General features: G+C 32.7%; 1 protein-coding gene across 1 annotated transcript; it reads left to right on the top strand.

The window, feature by feature from the left end:
* Positions 1-20,404: 20,404 nt before the first annotated feature.
* On the top strand, positions 20,405-23,057 carry LOC100790380 (50S ribosomal protein L4, chloroplastic). The gene is made up of 2 exons (XM_003521016.5): positions 20,405-21,391; positions 22,735-23,057. The coding sequence occupies exons 1-2, from the start codon at positions 20,494-20,496 to the stop codon at positions 22,767-22,769; spliced, it is 933 nt and encodes a 310-aa protein (XP_003521064.1). The 5' UTR covers positions 20,405-20,493; the 3' UTR covers positions 22,770-23,057.
* The last annotated feature ends 322 nt before the right edge of the window (positions 23,058-23,379 follow it).

Genomic DNA, 23,379 nt, shown 5'->3' with positions numbered 1-23,379 from the left:
TTTTGAATGGAAATCGTGTGGACCGCAGAAGAAGGCAATACGGTGACGTATTAAAGTGGCTTCTGATTTTGTTGCGCTTCTCCATTCACACATGGCAACCTTTGACGCTGCCTGCTATGTGTGTGGGTCAGACTTCCTATTAAAAATAATCCTATTAAAAATAAAAAAATATACTTAAAAATTAAAATAGCATTCAAGCACGTGCGTTTCCATCAATAGGAGATAATTTCCTTCAATGTGGTTATTATTGATTGTTATTATTTTCATATAATTTTGTTAAATTTTTAGTCACTCAACATTTTTAAAATTTGAATTTTAGTTCTTAAATTTTTGTTTGATTGATTAAGATTCTTTAATTTTTTCATTAAAATTTTTAATCTCTAAAATTTTGTTTGATTGGTCATAGTCTCTTTAATTTTTTCCATTAACGTTTTTAGCCCTAATCTTTTGAAAAAAACAATTGATTTTTAATCCTTGAAATCTCATTAAATAAATAAAAATAACGAGTTGAAAATTTTCTTCAGGGATTAAAAATTAAAATTTTTAAAAGTTTAAGGACTAAAAATTTTAATTGAAAAAATTAAGAAACATTGATTAGTCAAACAAAATTTAGGTACTAAAAATCAAATTTTTTAAAAAAATTAGAAACTAAAAACTTAGTGAGCCTTTATGAAATTGAAGGATTGGTGCTGTATTTTTTTCATAGCATGTTTAGTGAATTATACCAATCAAAATTCAATTGAATAGTAAAATATTTTTTTCCACTAAAAAAAAGTAAAACATTTAAAATAATTTTTCTATCCTATGAACTAGGAGCATGCATTAGATGGATAAAGATAACAAAATTAAATAGAAATAAATCACTATATTGAGAATAAAAAATCATTTATTCAATTAAAAAATTCTATTTTTTATTTTTTAACATATCTCATATTTTCTATATATATATAATTTTATAAATATGTAAGATTACCTATTGCTTAGGTCCCGATCCTCCCTTACATTTATATTCATTTGAATACTCTCATCTTAACTTTTTATATATGTTAATCTATCTTTTCCAATATCTTTAGTTGTAACATGATTTTTTAAAAAAATTATCAATACTTAAAATAAAAAAACACATCATAACAAATCATTTATCGGAAGTCTAAAATATAATTTGTGTTAAAAAACAATAGTTTGTTACAAATTTTTAACATTATTATAACATAATTTCATCCTTACAATGCATTTTGAAGAGATAAGAATGAAAAATTATTCACATTGCGGTGACAACAAATTCTGCAAAAGATATTGTCAAACCCTAATTTCATCCGAGTATAATGTTTTATCATTCGAATATGATGTTTTGATCATTGCTAATCGAATTACGATGTTCAACACCGGTTACAACGCAAGATCAAGGGGTCGTGCAGGGTTTTAATGATTGTTTGTCAATTCCAAACACAAAAGCCACAAGGAAGGGGCAAAACGATCATTTCCTAGAGTTTTCTGACCCTAAACTCGTCCAGGCTAGCATCTAGCTCGCCTGGGCCACGAAAAAGCTTCAGCCTTAAGCAAGCTACTCGCCTGAGTGAGCTTCCCCTGTACAAAATGGCTTTTTCTATAAATAGCCATGTAGGGGGAGAGGTTGAGGGGGCTGGAATTGAAGAAAATAGAAGAAAAATGCAAAAGGAAAAGGAGAAGAAGAAAAGTAAAGTCGAGGCGCTATATAATTGTGACCGTGGATCATTTCCTTCGTCATTTCTCTTGTTAGCCTTGTGACTTGTGCAACGACCGGTTAGTTTTTTTTCTTAAGGATCATGTGTAATCTTTGTACCCTTATGTATCCCTCTTGATATTATATATATAATCTTTTCTACTAAAATATCACTTGAGATCGTTTCAAGGTCCAACGCCTTAATGACTCCTTTCACTTTTCAAAATTTAAAACGTTGTTTCAAGGTCTAACGCCTTAACAACTCTTTATTTGCAATTAAAATAAATCCTTCAAAAAACATGAAATCAATTCAACACACAAACATTCAGACTCAAAGAACTACGTAGGTCTGATTTCCTTATTACACTTGAGGATATGTAGGAGCAAGTCCAATACCCTTGTCGACTAAAAATATATATTAAATAAATAAAAAATAATATAGTAAAAGAAAAGAAATTCACCGCTCTTGAAAAAATAATTAACTTTGAAGTCACATTATTTTTATTGCACACTTGATTAAAGGCTGTCATTCTTCGTGACAGGTGCGTGGGGTGTTAATACCTTCCATATGCATAAACAACTCCCGAACCCTTCTTTTCAAAATTTGCAGACCTCTTTTTGGTTTTTTTAACGTTTTCCTCGTATAAACGTTGGTGATGACTCCCACTCGTTTTCTCCTTAGGAGATGAATGTGCTTTTTATCTATTTTCTTTTTTCGTCCCATCGTAAGGTAGGTTGCGACATATATCTATTATGATGATTATTGGTGTGTTTTGTTTTTAAACCACCGACAAGTAACCTGTGGTATGCCATATTTGAAATTTTCATGTGAATAGTTGTTTCCTCTCTACCATTAGTGATAAATTTTTCAAATGATGATTTTCCTTTGAGTAGGCCAACGACATTTAAATGCATGATAAAATTAATATAAGATAGTAGTAGTTCATTGAAAATACATTACAAATATTTTGTAATTAGTAATTGTAATATAAATTAAAAAATGGCAGTTTAAAGAATTTCCTATTAGCATCATGTGCTAATCTCTTAGATTGGTAATATCACTATCTTAATCCAGATGAGGTTGGGCAACAATGATGTTAAGAAAAAAAAAGCAGAAAGCAAATATGCCAAAAGCGAGTAAAAAAAAAAAGAGACAAAAGATCTCCCAATTTTACAAGGAAGGCACAAAAGTACAGTAAAAATTAATGAATAAGACAAAAAGAGTAGAGTCCAACCCAAAAAGTTGAAATGAATAAAAGTACAAGCAAGACTCTCAAGGTTCTTACTCAATATAATCCTTAAACACTCTTTGAGCCTCTCTGACCTTTTCTTTCATAGCCCTCTTACCCCTGACCATGTCACAAGCCCAATAAAGTCCATGTGGATCAAGGAATGACTAATTTTGCTTTTGAGTTTGGATTTTGGAATAGAAATCGCACACGCTTGTGATTAAAAAGAAAACACCTAAGGTTTGTACTTGAATGCTTGAGAAGACAACTCATTCGACCAGGAGCTCATGGAGATGCCCAAAGACAATTGTGATAGTAGGGTACATCTGATGTTAGCCTTTCATGCAAACTCCTCAGTGCTCCTTTCAAATCCAAGGGTAGACTTCATTATATAAATTCTTTTGGAATCAGCCCATGTCATCAAGTTTCAGCGGGATCGACAGACCCTTGGCATCACTCTATGATCTTAAATCAAGAAAGTTTCACTTGATCATATACCAAAGTGTAACAATTCATTGTCATCCTTCAATGGTGCATACGATCGATCCCAAAGCCTTATATTTTCTTGTTGTGCAGAATAATCAAAATTTTTAAACAAAAAGAAAGGGGCGAACTCTAGGATCAACATTTCAGCTGATTGATTAAATGTCAAACAGCTCCACTATCGTCACCTAAAAATTTTCAAGTGATTAAATCAAACATACACTTTGAGGGAGACCCCAAAGAGATTTGCAAAAGATAGGATGAGGTTGCATGAGTTATCATGTCTTTCAGAAAGAAACAGTTAATCTGTGTTTTTCACACACAAAAAAAATCAATCAAAATCACAAAGAAGGGGAAAGAATGTCAAGAGCATTGCACAATTTTCATGATTCAAAATCTTTTGCATTGCTAGATACAAATCCTACATTTACTGCATTTCAAGATGAAGGTTGCATGCCTTTGCATTCCAAAACTCATGTTCATATTAGGCTATAAGTGCATAGATTTCTCTTTATATACCAATTTCCAAAATCCAATGTCCCACCTTTGAGTTTATGATGAAAGGCCCTCTCAAAAAGTCAACCTCTTGCTTTCTTATAAGGTTGAGCCCTTGGGTAGTAGTACCTATTGGCATTTTTCATAGGACTCAACATCCTCTGTCTTTATGTTTTCATAGGACTCAACGTCCTCGCCTTTATTTTTCATAGGACTTAACATCCTCTGTCTTTATTTTTTATAGGACTCGACGTCCTCGCCTTTATGTTTCCATAGGAATTAATGTCCTCACCTTTATCTTTCATAGGAATCAACGTCCTCTGTCTTTATGTTTCCATAGGACTCAACATCCTCGCCTTATCTTCTCATAGGACTCAACGTCCTCTGTCTTTATTTTTTCATAGGGCTCAACATCCTCTGTCTTTATTTTGTCGTAGGGCTCAACATCCTCTGTCTTTATGTTTCCATAGGACTCAACGTCCTCGCCTTTATTTTTCATAGGACTCAACGTCCTCTGTCTTTATTTTTCATAGGACTCAACGTCCTCTGTCTTTTTTTGCAGAACTCAACGTGCTCTGTCTTTATGCTTTCATAGGACTCAATGTCCTTTGTCTTCATGTTTCCATAGGACTCAACGTCCTTGCCTTATGTTTTCATAGGACTCAACGTCCTCTGTCTTTATTTTTCGTAGGACTCAACGTCCTTTGTCTTTATGCTTTCATAGGACTCAATGTCCTCGCCTTTATCTTCCATAGGACTCAACGTCCTTTGTCTTTATGTTTTCATAGGGCTAAATGTCCTATGTCTTTATGCTTTCAAGACTTCAATGTCTTTTGTTTTATGCTTTTAAGACTTCAACGTCTTCTGTCTTTATGCTTTCAAGACTTCAATGTCTTATGTTTTATGCTTTCGAGACTTCAATGTCTCCTGCCTTTATGATTTTCAAGACTTCAATATCTTTTGCTTTTGTTTTATGCTTTCAAGACTTCAATGTCTTCTACTTTTATGATTTTCAAGACTTCAAATGTCTTCTATTTTTATGCTTTCAAAGACTTCACATGTCTTCTGTTTTATCAGTTTCACTTTTTTTTTGGTTTCTCTGGCATCCAGTTTTGAATAGTCCGATCACTCAAATGAAATTAGTGTCATTATCTTTACTTATCTTTTATTTTCAATAAACGATAAGTAAAGAGGAGCAATTGTCAGACCCTAATTTCATCAGGGTATAATGTTTTATCATTTGGATATGATGTTTTGATCATTGCTAATCGAATTACAATGTTTGGCACCGGTTACAACGCAAGGCCAAAGGGGTCGCGCAGGATTTTGATGGTTGCTTGTCAGTTCTAGAAACAAAAGCCACAAGGAAGGGGAAAACAGTCATTTCCTAGAGTTTTTTACCCTAAACTTGCCCTGGCTAGCATCTAGCTCACCCAGGCCACGAAAAAGCTTCATCCTTAAGCAAGCTACAAGCCTAGGCGAGCTGATGACTTCAAGCCTAAGCAAGCAGCTCGCTTGGGTGAGCTTCCCCTGCACCAAATGGATTTTTCTATAAATAGTCATGCAGGAGGAGAGGTTGAGGGGGGCTAGAACTGAAGAAAATAGAGGAAAAACACACAAGGAAAAGGAAAAGAAGAAAAGTAAAGTCGAGGTGCTAGAGAATTGTGATCGTGGATCATTTCCTTTGCCATTTCTGTTGTTAGCCTTGTGGCCTGTGCAACGATCGGTTAGTTTTTTTCTTAAGGATCGGGTGTAATCTTTGTACCCTTATGTATCCCTCTTGATATTATATATGTAATCTTTTCTACTCAAATATTACTTGAGATCGTTTCAAGGTCCAACGCCTTAACGATTCTTTGTTTGCAATTAAAATAAATCCTTTAAAAAATATAAAATCAATTCAACACACAAACATTCAGACTCAAAGAACTACGTAGGTCTAATTTCCTCATTGCACCTGAGGATACGTAGGAGCAAGGGCAACACCCTTGTCGATTGAAAAAAAATATTAAATAAATAAAAAATAATATAGTAAAAGAAAATAAATTCACCGCTCTTGGAAAAATAATTAACTTTGAAGTCATGTTATTTTTATTGCACACTCGATTAAAGGCTACTGTTCTTCGTGACAGGCGTGTGGGATGCTAATACCTTCCCTATGCGTAAACAACTCCTAAGCCTTTCTTTTCAAAATTCACAGACCTCTTTTTGGTTTTTCTATTGTTTTCCTCGAATAAACGTTGGTGGCGACTCTCACTCGTTTTCTCCTTAAGAGATGAACGTGCTTTTTATCTATTTTCTTTTGTCATCCCGTCGTAAGGTAGGTTGTGACAGATATCTATTATGATGATTATTGGTGTGTTTTGTTTTTAAACCACCGACAAGTAACCTATGGTACGCCATATTTGAAATTTTCATGTGAATAGTTGTTTCCTCTCTACCATTAGTGATAAAATTTTCAAATGATTATCTTTTTTTGAGTAGGCCAACGACATTTAAATGCATGATAAAATTAATATAAGATAGTAGCAGTTCATTGAAAATACATTACAAAGATTTTGTAATTAGTAATTGTAATATAAATTAAAAAATGTCAGTTTAAAGAATTTCCTATTGGCATCATGTGCTAATCTCTTAGATTAGTAATATCACTATCTTAATCTAGATGAAGACATGATGTAGGTAGTAGTGAAGCCAAAATCAAGCAAGGAAGAGTTTTCTCTTAAACTGACTAAGGGAAAATAAGTAGTATTTTCTTGTTTGTGTTGTACCAATATTAGGAGTATATATAGTCCTTTTTTTATAAAATATTAAAAAATAAAAAATGATATACTTGAATGAATTTTATTTTCTTTTGTTTGTTCTATAGTAAAATAAATGAATATTTGGTGGTTGGTAACAAATGTTTTCTATAAAGCAAATTGAATCTTATCGCGAAACTCACCAGTTGGATAAGCTACTCTATAGTCCACTCAAAGAGAAAGTAGTAGTTATAATGTTTCGTATATATTATGAGTATTAGATTCATAAGCTACATTATCTTTTTGGTGTAACAAATGAAAAACATAAATATTATGAATATTTGACTCTCTTTGTTGTAACAAATAAGAAAATATGTATTATGAGTATTTGACCCATATGCTATATCATCTATTTGTTGTACCAAATAAAAATTAATCAAAACTCACAATGAGAAAACCAATTTACACCTTTTAAATACATTATCAAAACTATGAAGAATGTCAAAGAATAAATTTCAATCAAGGAAAATAAATATTTTACTTCATTCTGAAGTACTTCTAGAAACCAAAGATCACAAAAAGAGTATATTTTGAAATTTACTTGTTTTTCCTAAAAGAATTTAAGAGTATCACTAAGTAGATTGACTACTCGCAACCAAAGAGAACACAATCAATGTCTTCTAATGTTGTTAGGAGGATCAATCACCGTTTTCCCCCCAGGATCTAAGCAGCAAAATAAAAAGAACAAGAAATTAGAGAAAATCTCCAAATTTAACATGCCTAAGGTTTTGAGGAAACCACAATAATCCTACTATTTAATTTTTTTTTCAATCTCTCTCACACAACCCATAACTAATCTATGCCATAAAAATACTTATCTACCTCAATGGGTTATGGGTTTAGCTCATAGAGCTCAAATAGAGAAATGTTTAAGGAGATGAATATTGTTCCTCTATACTCACATCACATGCCTCATGGGTGTAAGAAATTTTGAATCTAGGGAGGTGAAAGTAAGAAAATGAGAGGAAGATGATGATGGATTGGACCGGAGAAAGCTAGGGTGTCGCCGTTAGAAAAAGAAGAAGAAGAAGTACGAAGGAGTTGGGGGGAGGGTCTCAAATGTTACACAAAAGGGAGAGAGGGGCAAGGTTATCAAACTCGAGAGTTTACGTAGACTTGTGAAAGTTCCATAGACTCGACTCGTGGACTCAACTCGTAGACTCGTAAGAATCCACTTCATATAAAAATAAAAAAATATCTATAAATAACATAGCAATTAAACATTTCAACAATATAATTAAGTAAAATAGTAAATCATAAATTTCACAATACTTAAATAACCTAGTCTAGTAATGCATCACTACTAGATAATACCTTGTAGATGTTATAGTAGTGATAGATCATTCCCATTGAGGATTTGATGTTATTAGAAAACTCATGTTTGATGTTATTAAAGATTAAAATTTTTGTATTTGATAATATCACACTAAATGAAGGTATGTTAAACACTAAACAGACAAAAAACAACTCAAAATGACTTACACTTTGATCTAATTTTTTTAACTTACTGACTCGTTGACTCGGTGGTAAACTCGAGAGTTTATCGAATTTACTTAGAATTTATAAAGTCTACCCAGAATCTACTAAAAAGAGTTTACTCAAGAGTCAACTCACATAGGGTAAGTAGATTTGTTAAACTCGTAAGAATTAGCGAGTTAACTCGAGAGTTTAATAACCATCGAGAGGGGTTATGTTTTTTTTTTAATTGTATTATTATATTATTTTTTCTCTCCTAAAGTGAAACAGTGCGTTTCAACTGTAGTTTCTCTTCACAATTAACTAGAGGATGTGTATGTGCTTGTGTGGTGATAGTGCTACTTCAATTCTCATGAATTTACTCTCTAGCTTGGTTTTTGTCCATTTTTCTTTATATGGATGCAATTGTGCTGGCTTTTGTTTAAATATTTTTGTAGACTTTCTTTATGAAACCAGACCGTTTCCTAGGAAATCCATGTCTCAAACCAATGGTAGTTTTTTTGGATTTTTTTAGCACTATAGTTATTTTTAATATATTTATTTTCAAAGTTTGTCACATATGTCCTAGCCATTGTTTTTAATTTTTTTAAAATTTGGGTGCAATATTTGGAAAAACTAGAACCATAAGGTTGCTCTATGAATTAGGGGAACATCTTTGATTTTCTGTGGAATTATATGAACCTTAGAAATATTTTATATTATTTATTTTCCAAAATTCCTAAAATTTGTCCTATAGCGTGTTTTAATAAGGAAAATTATTTATTACTTTAGCCATTTCAAAAGTTGTTAATCAAAGATCATTCAGCTGAAACTTTGTATTGATGTCTATGATTATAAAAACTCATTTTCATAAATAAAAACACAAGAAAAATTGGTTTAAAAAAAACATATTTTTTTAGTTCCACTCACAATGGGTTGGAGCCTAGAAAAAGGATTTGAACTTTTTTGTAATATTCTTGATCTCAAAGCTTATATACCACAATTTGAGAACGTTGCCTAATGATATTTCATCAATGAAATGTCTCACATCTGATTCTATCTTAGTGTTTCTTGTTGGAAAACATGCCAAAGGGGATTCAGAAGCTCACTAGTCTCCAAGTGCTCAAGAGATTTCTAATAAGTACTTCTAGAAAAAACTCCCGGTAGAATATCATATCATGCAAATTTGAAAGAACTAAGACGACTTAGCATACGTATAGGAACTGGGGGAGTTTGAAAGCTTGGGGAGTTGTCAGTACTTGAGCATCTCAAACTATCGTTAGGTGTGTCAAGGTATAGTGATATTAAGATCATTTTGCCTTCGAGCTTAAAAAAGTTGCATCTTGAAGATTTTCCTGGACAGAAAATTTTAGAATGACTGAAACCAAACAAACTGCCTAGTTAGTGGATTCAAAGATATAAAAATAATCAAAAGAAAACATAAATCATGACAATCATATCAACAAGTGTGTCTCAAATACATAAAACATTTGAAAGTTGACTTAATAAAGTTGTAAGAGTTGTTTCCTTTACAAAAATAGTATTGAACATGTTCTTGGTATCTTTATGGGATAGAATTCTCAGATTGTAATTTCACACTTACCATATTTGCATCCTGTATTACGTTCCATACTTATATAACATTCCTTTCCCTATAGTTTGTGCCCCATGAATTCTTTACAATTCAATAGACAAGTCCATCTTTTGTTTCATAGTCAACAACTATAACACAATGGTCTAATATTGTTTTACATTCTCTTTTGAATATACCCTAGTAAAATTGTGACATATAGAGTACATTCTTTTAAGGTAGTAAACAAGAAATAATGTTAGTGTAATTTATATTTGAAAATTGATCAAAATTCTCAATGTATCTTGCAGCTCATTAGATTTAGTTTAGATCTAATGCATTGCTAAATGCTAACTTTACTTTTAAAGTCAAATTGATTTAAAAATTTATTAAAGTATATGTCTTAAAGTTTGCGTCAATGCAAGCACTCACTAACTGATTTGCTAGTGCCTTTTACAAGACTAACTCATCATAGGCATGAAGACTATCATAATCATCAATTGTAATAATTCGAGCATTTTTATATAAAGAAGAAAAAAAATTATATAAGCATTACAACGAAATTATTACCAACATTTGTTAATTTATCAAATAATCAAGTTAAAATTGACTTTATGATCACATATAACATCAACACCTTGGTAGGGATAATCTTCTTTGATGTCAATGTCACCATTGTTGATGATGAACTCAAAAGCTCACTCTACAAATCCACCTTCACATCCTAGACTTTTTCGATTACAATCCACTAGTTTCTGCTTTGACAATTCAATTTGATTGCATGTTACTATCTTATTAATCCTTTCTATTGCGTTAATTGACGAGAATGCCCAACAAACTCACTATAATAATAATAATAATAATAATAATAATAATAATAATAATAATAATAAGACTTAGACAATACATTTATAAGATAAAGAAAATCAACATTTTAAGATCTTATATGCATGCAATAACATTAAAAAATAAGCAACACATTGAAAGGCTAAAAATAAAAGGTTTAATTAAGTTTTTCATATATGAAATATAAATCATTTTTAGATTACTACTTAACATTCATTTTTTTGCAACCCAATACTTGAAAAAAAATTCAGTTTCATTTTACTACTTGTCATTAGTCGCTTTTCATTAAGTGATAACGTGATAGACGAAGTGTCATGTCATCACGCCTTATCATGAACATCTCATTGTCACATCATGATGAGAATTCTAAAACTACCCAAATACAGGGACCTATGACCAGGAGTAAGACCAAACAGTCAATGGATACCCTCCAACAAATGGTAGCAGACATACTTAACAAGGCCCAAGTGGAGAAGGACAAAACCCCTGAGTGGAAAAGGATGAAGGCCCAAAGTCAGAGGCACTACCAAGACTATTAATTGTTGTTGAAGGCCCAGATTAATTTGAAGGCTCATACCAAATATGTTCTATTTTTATTAATAATTTTTATTTATTGTAATTTTGGCCCAAACTGTTTAGAAGACTCATGTCTATTTTTATCTTTTTGTTCAGATACACTATAAGTATTGGTTTTTGTTTTCAATAAAAAAACTTTTGGCATTTTCATAAAATTTGGTGAGAGCTTCTCTCTGGGTTTCTTGTTGAACCAATCTTAGACTTATCAAGGTAATTCTTGTGGCGTCTACCTTGACTTATCTTCCTTCACTGGAAGTGGTGTCTACCCTGACTTATCTTCCCTCCTCGGAAGTGGCGTCATCCAAATCTCCATAGTTTGTATCAAGCGATCCGCTCTTAGTCACGATCACATCATCTGGTATCAGAGCTTCGACTCTTGATACAAGTTCTATCCTATCCAAATCATTTTCTTTGTATTCTATCCAGGTTCGTGTTTTTGTCCTTATTCTGTTATTTGCGTTCTTGTTTACATCTTGTTTCGTTCTTATTTGCGTCTTGTTGTGTTCTGTTATTTGTATTCTTGTTCTTGTTCTTGTCACGTTCTTGTTTCTTGTGTCTTTCTTTGTGTAAAAAAAAAAAAGTTGCAGAAATTTTGAAAAAAAAAGAAAGAAAGTGGGTGTTTGATCTTTGAACACGAAATTGAGACAGTTAGAGGTGTTTTTTTGGAAAGAAAATCGTGGATCAAATCCCCTTATCTAGATTCTCCTCTGAATTCTGAGCATTTTGATATATAGTGGGCTTCAAACGGACAACCGTAGCAAAAGATATGACCATTTGAAGTTTACTTGTTATCTTTGTTAATTTTGTTCTTTTCTTCTTTGTGATTAAATAGCTTCTTTGTTTCTTCTTTGTTTATTCTATTTGTTATCCAAATCAAATCTAATTTGTTATCCAAATCAAATCTAATATGTTATCCAAATCAAATCTAAATCCAAATCAAGTCTAATCTGTTATCCAAATCAAATCAAATCTCATTTGTTATCCAAATCAAATCAAATCTAATTTGTTATCCAAATCAAATCTGTTACTCAGTTTGTGATAATTAAACTGTCTTTCCTATTATATACTTTGTGTGTCTAATTTGATTCATCCAGGAACTTAAGAGGGAATGAGTGGTAAAAGGTAAGAGTGAAAACATCACACAAAAGCCTATATTGAGAGCATTAAACACGAGTGAACTACCATCAAAGAAAGAAACACGTGAGTAGAGTGTGATGAGGTCATGAATCTTTTTTTTTAAAATTAATACAAAATTCTTTGTTCCTTAATCATGGCAGGAGCTGGTGACAGTGGTGGTGTATATCATCAACTGGACGAATCTCAACGCTTATTACTGGACATGATGACTACACAAATGCAACATTTGTTAAACCGCAACAATGAAGAGCTCTACAAGTGAATAGAAGGACTAGAGCACCAAATGAATCCAAATGTTGGGAGACCTTATGGTGGCAATAGAAGGGTCAATGATGGATCGAACCGAATAGAGGGGCAAGATAGAATTGAGGGAGTAAAACTCAATGTACCCTCTTTTAAAGGCAGGAGTGACCCAGACGCCTACCTTGACTGGGAGATGAAGATTCAGCATGCATTCTCCTGCAATGATTATCTTGAAGAGAAGAAGGTGAAGTTAGCAGCAGTTACATTCTCAGACTATGCCCTTCTTTGGTGGAATAAAAATCAAAGAGAGATGAAGAGAGAAGAAGACCGGGAGATAGATACATGGACTGAGATGAGAAGGGTTATGCGAAAGAGGTATGTTCCAACTAGCTACAGCAGAACCATGCGACAGAAACCCCAAAGGTTGTCCCAAGGAAGTTTGATTATGGAGGAGTACTACAAGGAGATGGAAATGACACTAGTGAGGGTCAACATTGAAGAGGACACCAAAGCAGTGCATGATGGCTTCACCAACAAGATTTCTCTCTAGCACCAAGACCAGAGAATTAGTCTTAAACCTCTATCCCCTATAGATGTGTGTGATGACCACATCAGAATGAGAGAAAAAAGAGAACAAGAGAAAGAAAATAGTGAGGCACCACAAAGGAATAGGAAAAAGAAAATTTCTACTGATAATTCTAATGAGTTAACTGTTTTTGTTTCTCCTAGTGTTGAACCCTTATTGCAAGAATTTAAAGATGTTTTTCCCAATGAGATTCCTCATGAACTGCCACTTTCAAGAGGCATAGAACATCAAGTTGATCTCCTTTCAGGAGCTTCATTACCTAACAGGCCAGGTTACAAAAGCAATCCCCAAGAGACTCAACATAAGGATGCACATGCAAAAGTTGAGTATGTGAAAAGATTGTATGACCAAGTGAAGGTGCAATTTGCAAAGAAGAATGAAAGCTATGCCAAACAAGCCAACAAGAATAGGAAGGAAGAGGTACTTGAACCCGGTGATGATCCTGGACATTTGAGGGCAAAATTTTTCCAAGAAGGAGGGAATGATGAGAATCCTAAAATTGCCCGAATACATGGACCTATGACCAGGAGTAAGACCAAACAGTCAATGGATACCCTCCAACAAATGGTAGTAGACATACTTAGCAAGGCCCAAGTGGAGAAGGACGAAGCCCCCGAGTGGAGAAGGATGAAGGCCCAAGTGGAGAAGGATGAAGGTCCAGAGGCAGAGGCACTACCAAGACTATTAATTGTTGCTGAAGGCTCGAATTAATTTAAAGGCCCATACCAAATATGTTCTATTTTTATTTATTGTAATTTTGGCCCAAACTGTTTAGAAGGCTCATGTCTATTTTTATCTTTTTTTTTTTCAGATATACTATAAGTATTGGTTTTTGTTTTCAATAAAAAAAAACTTTTGGCCTTTTCATAAAATTTGGTGAGAGCTTCTCTTTGGGTCTCTTGTTGAACCAATCTTAGACTTATCAAGGTAATTCTTGTGACGTCTACCCTGACTTATCTTCCTTCACTGGAAGTGTGTCTACCCTAACTTATCTTCCCTCCTTGGAAGTGGCGTCATCCAAATCTCTGTAGCATGTATCAAGCGATCCGCTCTTAGTCAGGATGACATCATCATCAGTCATCACCCTCAATGACGTCGCACTGACGTGCCAGTGATTGGGCATAATGGCGTGACACTCCGTCTGCCATATCATCACTCATCGAAAGATGACCAACGATAAGTAGTAAAATGAAACTAAATTTTTTTTCAGGTAGGTATTTGAGAAAATAACGTATTTTTCAGGTATGAAAACTTATTTAAACCATATATAATTGGTGTTTTGCGATCTATGATCAATGTACACATATAACATGTTATGTCTTCCCTCACTCTTCCTTCACTTTTCTCTGGATCCAAAATATATATTTCACCATTTGATCTTGTTGGGCTCTCTTTTAGCTTTGTCCAGGTATTAAACATATGCATGTTACCTCTTTAATTTCATCTTTAATACTATCTTATCAATCTAATTTAGTTGATTAACCATGATAAATTGATAGGTGAGTTATTGTAAATTTCAAATAGTATTTTTTTATTCGTACCAATAAAAAATATCTTATTAATTTAATGTATTTGTTATTTTGAATGAGGAATTATCTTAAAAAAATAACTAGGATGAAGTTTCTTAAGTCTATATAAAAACAAATTACATATATGTTCATCAAGTTATTTTAATTAATTTTTAGTTTTTTTTAATAAGTTTACAAATATTTGATCAAATAAAAGTGTTTGAGAAACGATTTTTCTTATTGACTTATAAGATTTTCTTTTAAACACAACTTAAATTTACTATTTTTATTTTTATTTTCAATAAAGTAATAAAATTTATTGTTTATCATTTTATCTGAAATTAAATTATTTATTTTGATAAAGCTCTTTCTTATAATTTGTTAACTAAAAAATTGTTTTTTAGATTGGCTTTAATAAGTTTTTCATACTTGAAAAAATAGGTCATTTTCAAATTACTATCTAAAAATTTATTTTTTGTCAAATATCTACCTGAAATTTATTTTAGTTTTATTTTACTATCCGCAATTAGTCGCCTTCCGTTAAGTGATGAAGGTGACAAATAGAATGTCACGTCATCATGCTGAATCACTAACACACATAGCCACGTCATTGAAGGTGATGATGTGACAATGAGATACCCGAGACAAGACATGATGACATGATACTCTGTCTAACACACATAGCCACGTCATTGAAGGTGATGATGTGATAATGAGATACCCGAGACAAGGCATGATGACATGATATTCTGTCTGTCACATTATCACTTAAAGGAAGACGACTAACGACATATAATAAGATGAAACTCAACATTTTTTCAAGTACTTGATTGAAAAAAATGAACATTAGGTAGTAATATGAAAACGACCTATATTCTAGGTATGAAAAACTTAATTAAATCAAAATAAAATAAAAAAAGTTATGCCTAGGAGTTAGGTCTATCCTTAGTTTTTGAGAAATTTTAGCAAAATTTTAGATCAAGAAATGAAGAATAAAAAACATATGTTTGTCAGAACATAAGATGATATATTTGATACAAGTAAGTTTTGTTGAATTAGATAAAAAAATATAAATCTTTTTTAAGACATTGATTCTTTCAATTACATTGTGTAATGATGCTTGCTGATTTTAAATAAATTTATGATTTTGAGGTGAGTTTTTTCTTGAATATTCTTTCAAATGATAATGAATTCCTTTATCAGGTTTCATCAATCCACCTGTCAAAATAAAATCTTTGGTGTATTAAAAAGATTTCTCTTTTTTGCTAAACATTTTGATTTTATCTAATTCAACAAAACTTACTTAAGAAGTAAAAGTTAAAAATAACTAATCATTGCATGTTGTGTCTTTCATAATTACTTAGCATAGACATAAATGAAGACTTTATAAACAAAATATATGCTAAACTTGAAAATCAAATTGTATCTCACAATAAATAACAATGTCCAATAAATAATAGTGATGAATTTGCTTAGGTTGAGTTTATAAAAGATAGTTTAACAAATCAAATGCAAATATATTACCAAAATGATACTATTACACGTGTGATCTTTAGTAATATTTTTTGCCTAATACTTAAAATATTGATAAAAATTGTAGACAACATTTTTTAAAATATTGTACGATGTAAATAAATGTTACTAAGATATTTGTGTGATATTTTATTTAATATTGTGTATAACTTATGTCGCTAAAAATTTTGGCGATAAAAGTTATACATAACATTTAATAAAATACGTGAAAACATATTAATAATATTTATTCATATTTGATGATATTTTTTAAATATTTTCAAAAGTTTTTTAATAATATTTTTACTAGGTGTTAGAATTTTTTTTTACTATAAAAATCTCATGTGTAATAGTGTGATTACTTAGGATGAATGTTCTGTATTTGTATTTGTTATTATGGTTATTTACCATGTATGTTGATTTTTCTGAGTTTTTAAAGTTTTAAGTGTATGATTTAGTATTTATTTGTTGAAATATTAAATTTGTTAATTATTACGATATTACTTGTTCACTATTCCATTTTATTAAATTTGTTATGTTATAATTGATAAATATTACAACATAACACTTAGGAAAAAATTGAACTTTACCAATAACAAAGTGAATGGTATCTTCACTAGCTCTGCATTTGAAAACATCACGAATTAGCATATTGAATTATTAGAAAAGAAAATTGACTAAGAAAAGTAAATAGTTATTGGAAAACATTGAATACTTTTTAAGATGTTTTTGATATTTTAAAAACTGGTATGAGTGGGTTTGCTTAGAACCCATTTACTCATTTATAGGATGTTGAACTAGAAATTTAGAATGCTCTAATTCAAGTAACATTGTTTTTTTTTACAGTAATTTAGGTAACATTATTTTTTTGTAATATGTCATTAATGAATAATTAGCTAACTTTTATGAAACTTTTTTTTCCGGTCAAAATCCAAAGTGACATGTTCAAAGAGTACTCTAATTCCAAATTATGAGATGGTGAAGCTGTATTAGATTTATTTTTGAATGAGAGTTCAAAAAGTACTCTATTTCCATCCAAATTGCAGTTCACAACTGCAAATTCTGATAAGGCACTACAGTTCCCCAAGCTTGAGGAAAGGCCTCCACTAAAATTATTGAATGAGAGATCTAAAAACTATAAATTTTGACAACTGGCCGAAGCAGAACCAAAAGGAATGGTGCCCTTAAGTCTATTGCTGACAACATCAAAAGAAGCAAGATCATTGAGATTGTTAAGACTCGGAGGCAGGATAACCTGCAACTGATTTTTAGTAATTTGCTGCAATTCCCAATGGATGACGGAATTGTCGCAGACAAGTGGTTACCTATGAACATACAACAGCAAGAGCTGAGTCATGTTCCCAATAGTTGTGGGATGGATCCACTTAAAGTGTTATAAGACAGATAAAAAAGATATACCTGGGGGAAGGAATCTGGAATTTCACCAAATGATTATGTGGAAGGCTGAGTTATTTCTAAAACTTGTAAGGCTGAGTTGATTATGAGGAAGACCTTTCATGGTAGTATCCAAAATTTGTAAGCATATGTGAATTGGACAATATTTGAATTTGAGTATTTCTAAAAAGTATTACCCGATTCCCATCTCTGGAAGATACCTTAACAAGAGGTTATTAGAAGCAGTTGTGTCTCCTATTCCTCTACTAAACAACATATTGGAACTTAAAACAAGCATGTGAAGCTAACATTTATCATGTGAAGCTAACATTCTAACCAATTTATCAATATAGATATATTTTACTAATAAAAAAGAATTCCAACAACCATGGACCACACAAAAAATCAGAAATGGTCACTGACTCGTTTGCAGCCCAGTAAACAAGGTTCCAGCTTCTTCAACAACAACTCATTGATGGGCTGCACGCGTCTTCCCTGCAACCACCATAAGCAAACATCAACGTTAAATTTTTTTTATCAAACCCGTGACCTTGGTTCACGAACCACCCCATATCTTCGAAGCTTAACCTAAAAGAACCTTAAAATAACCTTAACCTAACAAATTTATTAACGTAACCTGGTTTCTTCGAAGTGAGATCAATGTTGTTCTTCACGAACTGCCAGTTCGAGTCGAGAACTTTGAACCTCGTCCACTTCAATGTACAGGGCTTCAATGTCAATAGGGTTCAATGGAAGGTGTTTAATGTCAATAGGCTTCAATGCTTGAAACTGAAACAGTAAATAGGGTTCATAACAATCAAACGAGAATGCTAAAGGGTTCAATCAAAGGTCACAAGACTGTCTACAAGGTTCAAAGAAACGAGAATGCTGAAGGGTTCAATCGAAGGTCAGTGTTGTCTACAGGGTTCAAAGAAAAGACAATGTTGAAGGGCACAAATATGTCTAAGCGATTTAATTTTGATTTTTTTTTGTTTAAAACTACGACGGTTTTTAATGAAAACCGATGTAAATGTTATAGCACGTAACATTCTAAGGCTGTTTCTAATAACCGTCTTAGATTGCACGTCGTAAAATGCAAATTATTTCACAAAAAATATAAAAAAGTCACCGTTCAACCTTCTAGAGCGGACAACCGACATAAATTTGGTGTCGTAAAAAACCCTTTTTTAGTAGTGTAAACTACTAGAGAGGAAGCCGAGAGTATAACTGAGATAAGAAAACACAAATGTTTTATCATCTTCCCCATATCAATAATAGTTGTATGTCTAGAATTAAGATAGCAAAGAAGAAATTTGATGCTTATGATGATGGTATTGAAAATAACATTTTTCTCAACTCATTTGACGATAAGTAGTTATAGAAAGAAAAAAAAATCAAAGTGTATGACAATTATGATAAGAATAAATTACACTTGAATACTTGAGTTTTTTTGCGAATTATACACATCACTCTTTTTTATTTTCTTATACTAATCAAAGAAAATTAAACTGAACTAAAAATATTGCAAATATGTTAATGTGCATTTCATGATATATGTTATCCGTTAGCATTTTGTCAATAAGCTAAATGAATCCTTGACTGTTTGTGGTTGCATATTACTTATTGAAGCAATATTGTCCTTTGCGATATCAAGAAAAATGTTGGCAAAATTTGCTTGTTGACTTGTTTTTAGGTTGTACAACTCAAATTCTAATTTTATAGTTTGGTTAATATACTTATCTAAAACCATATTTTGAGGCATCGAACTTATAAACAGAATGATATAAAATTGGATAATATAATAATATATTTACAGTTTTACTTGCTAGTGTTATTCAATTTGGTTTTCCAGTTTGTTTACTATGTTGAAACTACGCATCATCATCTCAATAAACTCACTAACTCAACACTAGTATATTTTTTTCACATGTTATTTCTTTTTAGTTGGTCACATTTATGTTTTTTTTTTTTTACAAAGTTGGTCACATTTATTACATAAACATGCTATAAAATTTAAATTTAATTATAATTTTAGGCCTTTAGTTTCATCAAATTATAATTTTAATTTTCTTAAAATTTTATTGTAACATTTAATTCCTTTAATTTTTAAATTTCATTAGTTTGATTCTTCAGTTAATTTCTATGTGATGAACGTTGTGTTACCATCTTTGACTGTTTGATGATAAAATACATTTAATATGAATTTATTAAAACATAAATGTAGTTATTATTTCTTAATGTTTTATTAATAAAAAAAATAAAGGAATTATCGATACCCAAATCGAGATAAACATGTCCCTATGCTTCTTGTGGAACCGTAACTCAAAGCCATCATCCCAACAACTTGTCAATGTTTACAAATTAACCGAAGGATAAAAATCGCAATAGTAGAACATTAAAAAAAATCAAATGTTATAATAAAATTTCAAAGGATTGAAATTGGAGTTTAATGAAATGAGAGAATCAAAATTATAATTAAATCTAAAATTTAATATATGGAGTTAAAGCATACATACATCAATAGAAAATCAAAATTCCTGTAAGAATAAGTCAGTAAAATCCGAACCATCAATCAATCCAAATTTTCCTCAAAGCTATTCAAATCAAATTAACGTGTATTTTTTAAAATAATTATTTTTAAAATAATATTAAATTATTAATAATAATTTTTATTAATTAAAAGTATAAAATTTCATAAAATAAGGAATTTAACAGTGATATATTAATAATATAAAATTTATTATTTATGATAAGTTATGATTGAAAGATATTTTTAATAAATAATTTTTTTTATAATCATATTATTATTTTTATTTAATTTACAGGAAAAGAAAAGAAAAGAGCTAAAAAAGAAGAGTGTCTGCTGTGATAGAGCAGCATACCATATCCAATCATTCTAACGGATAGGATAGAAAAGAGCAAAACTGTTTGAGTCTGAGAGAACTTGAAACAACAATGGCTTCACTTTCCCTCTCTCTCTCCACACCAACAACACCAACCTCACTCTCCTTCACATCATCCTCCATCTTCTTCTCTTCACACCAATTCCACACACACAATAATTCTTTCAAATCCAACAGCTTTCCCGTTTTACCCTCCAAAAAACCCCTCTCCATTTCCTGCAAGGCCTCCCCTCCTCTTCCCGTCCTCAACTTCTCCGGCGAGAGGGTCGGCGAGTCCTTCCTCGACCTCCGCTCCGCCCCTCCCGACACCGCCCGAGCCGTCGTCCACCGCGCCGTCGTCACCGACCTCCAGAACAAGCGCCGCGGCACCGCCTCCACCCTCACCCGCGGAGAGGTCCGAGGCGGCGGACGGAAGCCCTTCCCGCAGAAAAAAACCGGTCGCGCCCGCCGCGGCTCCAACCGCACGCCCCTCCGCCCCGGCGGAGGCGTCATCTTCGGCCCGAAGCCCCGCGACTGGTCCATCAAGATCAACCGCAAGGAGAAGCGCCTCGCCATCTCCACCGCTGTTGCCAGCGCTGCCGCCAGTGCCGTCGTGGTGGAGGACTTCGCAGCGGAGTTCGCCGAGAAGCCGAAGACGAAGGAGTTCATCGCGGCGATGAAGCGGTGGGGGCTCGACCCGAAGGAGAAGGCGATGTTCTTGATGACGGAGGTGCCGGAGAACGTGAGGCTATCGAGCAGGAACATTGGGACCTTGAAGATGCACACGCCGAGGACACTGAATTTGTATGATATTCTTGATGCGGATAAGCTTGTGCTCACGCAGGGTGCTGTGGATTACTTGAATCAGAGGTATGGGGGTGATTATCAAGGGAGTGATGATGAAGATGAAGAAGAAGAAGAAGAGGGATATGAAGAGGGTGAGGAGGAAGGTGTAGTGGATGGTGAAGAAGGTAAATGATTGGTGTTATGAATTGTTATAAATTATTACAGGGTAAAATGTGTTTTAGGTCTGCTAATTTTTTCTATTAAAATTGGATTTAGTTCTTATAGTTTAGAAATGAGGATTAGTTTCTGAGCCTGTGGGTTGGAGTACATCTGTGTTCTTCGACCCAGGTCCAAAAAGAAATGATGATGTTGGTCATTCATTGTATTTGTGATAATTGGTGGATTTTGTTCTTCGCCTTAGTATCCTAAGCAAGGTTTTAAATTGAAGTCATGGTTGCAGTTTTGCTGTGATTCTTGATATTGTGGATATATTTGGTTGATGTGGCTACTAGGGCGGTTGTGGAGACAACAGAAACCTTGACTTTGTAGTTGTAATTGTGGTTGGGGACTGTTTTTTAAAACCTTGGTTGCAGTAGCATTTCCATTTCCATTTCCATTTCCATTGGTGGTTTCCAAGGAAGTACGGAGACTCCAGTTAGGGTTCATGTTGTGTTGTACTTGTGTTGGATGTGTATTCTTGAAATGTTATAATTTTTATTTTCACTTTAATTTTTTGAACTTTTATATCAATAGCGATGAGAATATCACATAATTAGATAAGATGTAGTGTTTATTACATCTAAAATGGCTCATGCTCGTTTTAAAACTTGATTCTTACTTTTGATTTATGATTTGTGTTGTTTTATGGTCATGTTATGTCTATAGTTGGTTTTCCACTGTTTTTTCCCTCTAATTGGATTGGCATCATGTGTGTGGGTAATTCAATTACTCTTGCTTGTAATTTGTATATTGGGAAGCATTTGATAAACTGATTTTGATGCATGGCTTGTCAATATTTATGTGGTTATTGGGAATAAAAGATTTTTTATGTCTGCAATATGAGTTTTGTCACCATTGGCAATCGTTTTGTTGTGCAGTGTTCGTGTTTCTGCGGAGTGTAAATAAATGCTCATAAGACTGAAATTGTTTTGTTTCCAAAATTCTCTTTGTATGCCTTTTACCTATTTAAAGCCAACACTCACCATTACTGAGATTTACATTACACTTTTTTTTAATTAGTTTCCGTGCATTGTACAATCTTACCATCAATTGGCTTTAGCCTTAGCGTTTGAGTGATTGTCTTTACAAAATTATTCTCCTGTGCCCATTTAAAAGATATGAAGTTAGCAGAGTTCGGTTGAGTTACTTAAATCTCAGTGAGGGATGTTCTGTCTTTTGGATGTTTGTACACGTTTGACTGATTCTACAACCTAGGAGCTGCTTTATACTTTTATAATATTTGTAGAAGAGCTAATTATGTGTCTGAGTGAAAGATTTCTAACCTTATTTCTTTCTATTTGGGACACAGGACCTGACGCAGGGGATAGTGATGTGGTAAATTGAGGGTTTAAAGTCTTCTTTGTGCCATTTTATAGAGGAAGTTGCTGATACAGGGATGGAAGGTCTAAAGTCTTATTTATTTCTACCAATTTATGTTTCTTTCCTTTCCATCACATAGGATCCTAATCTTGGTAACCTGTAAGGATATTTGCCTTTGCCCAATTTCAATCATATTAGCTTGCAGGCTCCTTTGTGTAATTTATTGAATCAATTTTGTTGCTTGTAGTTTGTTTTGTGCAAATGCATGTATATGGATAAGTCAATTGTTTTGAATAAATTTTGTTGCATGTAGTTCCTCCCTTCCTAGGAAATTATTTTCTTTGAATCTATTGAAGGCCACTGGTTGATAAAGTCATTCATAGCGTACTGATAACTGGTACATCTTTTCCTGGTCTGTCTTTTGCTTATGCTTTTCCCTAATTTTTGTTCTGCTGCTGTTGCTGCTCATTTATTGGTGAGATGGAGTTGCATTCCTTGCTGAAAGGGTCTGAAAATGGTGAGTTATTTTCAGTGATATCCTAATTGTTGCTGCTGGTGGTGTTGTGTGTTTGTGGGGAGGGGTGTCGAAGTTGATAACTTGCTCCGCCTTTTCAGCTTTAATGATCTTCTATGT

This window comes from Glycine max, chromosome 3 (genome assembly GCF_000004515.6).
Source record: "Glycine max cultivar Williams 82 chromosome 3, Glycine_max_v4.0, whole genome shotgun sequence".
Taxonomy (NCBI): domain Eukaryota; kingdom Viridiplantae; phylum Streptophyta; class Magnoliopsida; order Fabales; family Fabaceae; genus Glycine; species Glycine max.
Note: the sequence above shows the minus strand (reverse complement) of the source record. Positions and strands in the feature narration are given on the sequence as shown.

Coding starts and splice junctions, on each gene's coding strand:
- LOC100790380 (XM_003521016.5), top strand. CDS start 20,494: ATGGCTTCACTTTCCCTCTCTCTCTCCACACCAACAACACCAACCTCA. Junction 21,392..22,734: donor TGTAGTGGATGGTGAAGAAG/GTAAATGATTGG, acceptor TTTGGGACACAG/GACCTGACGCAGGGGATAGT.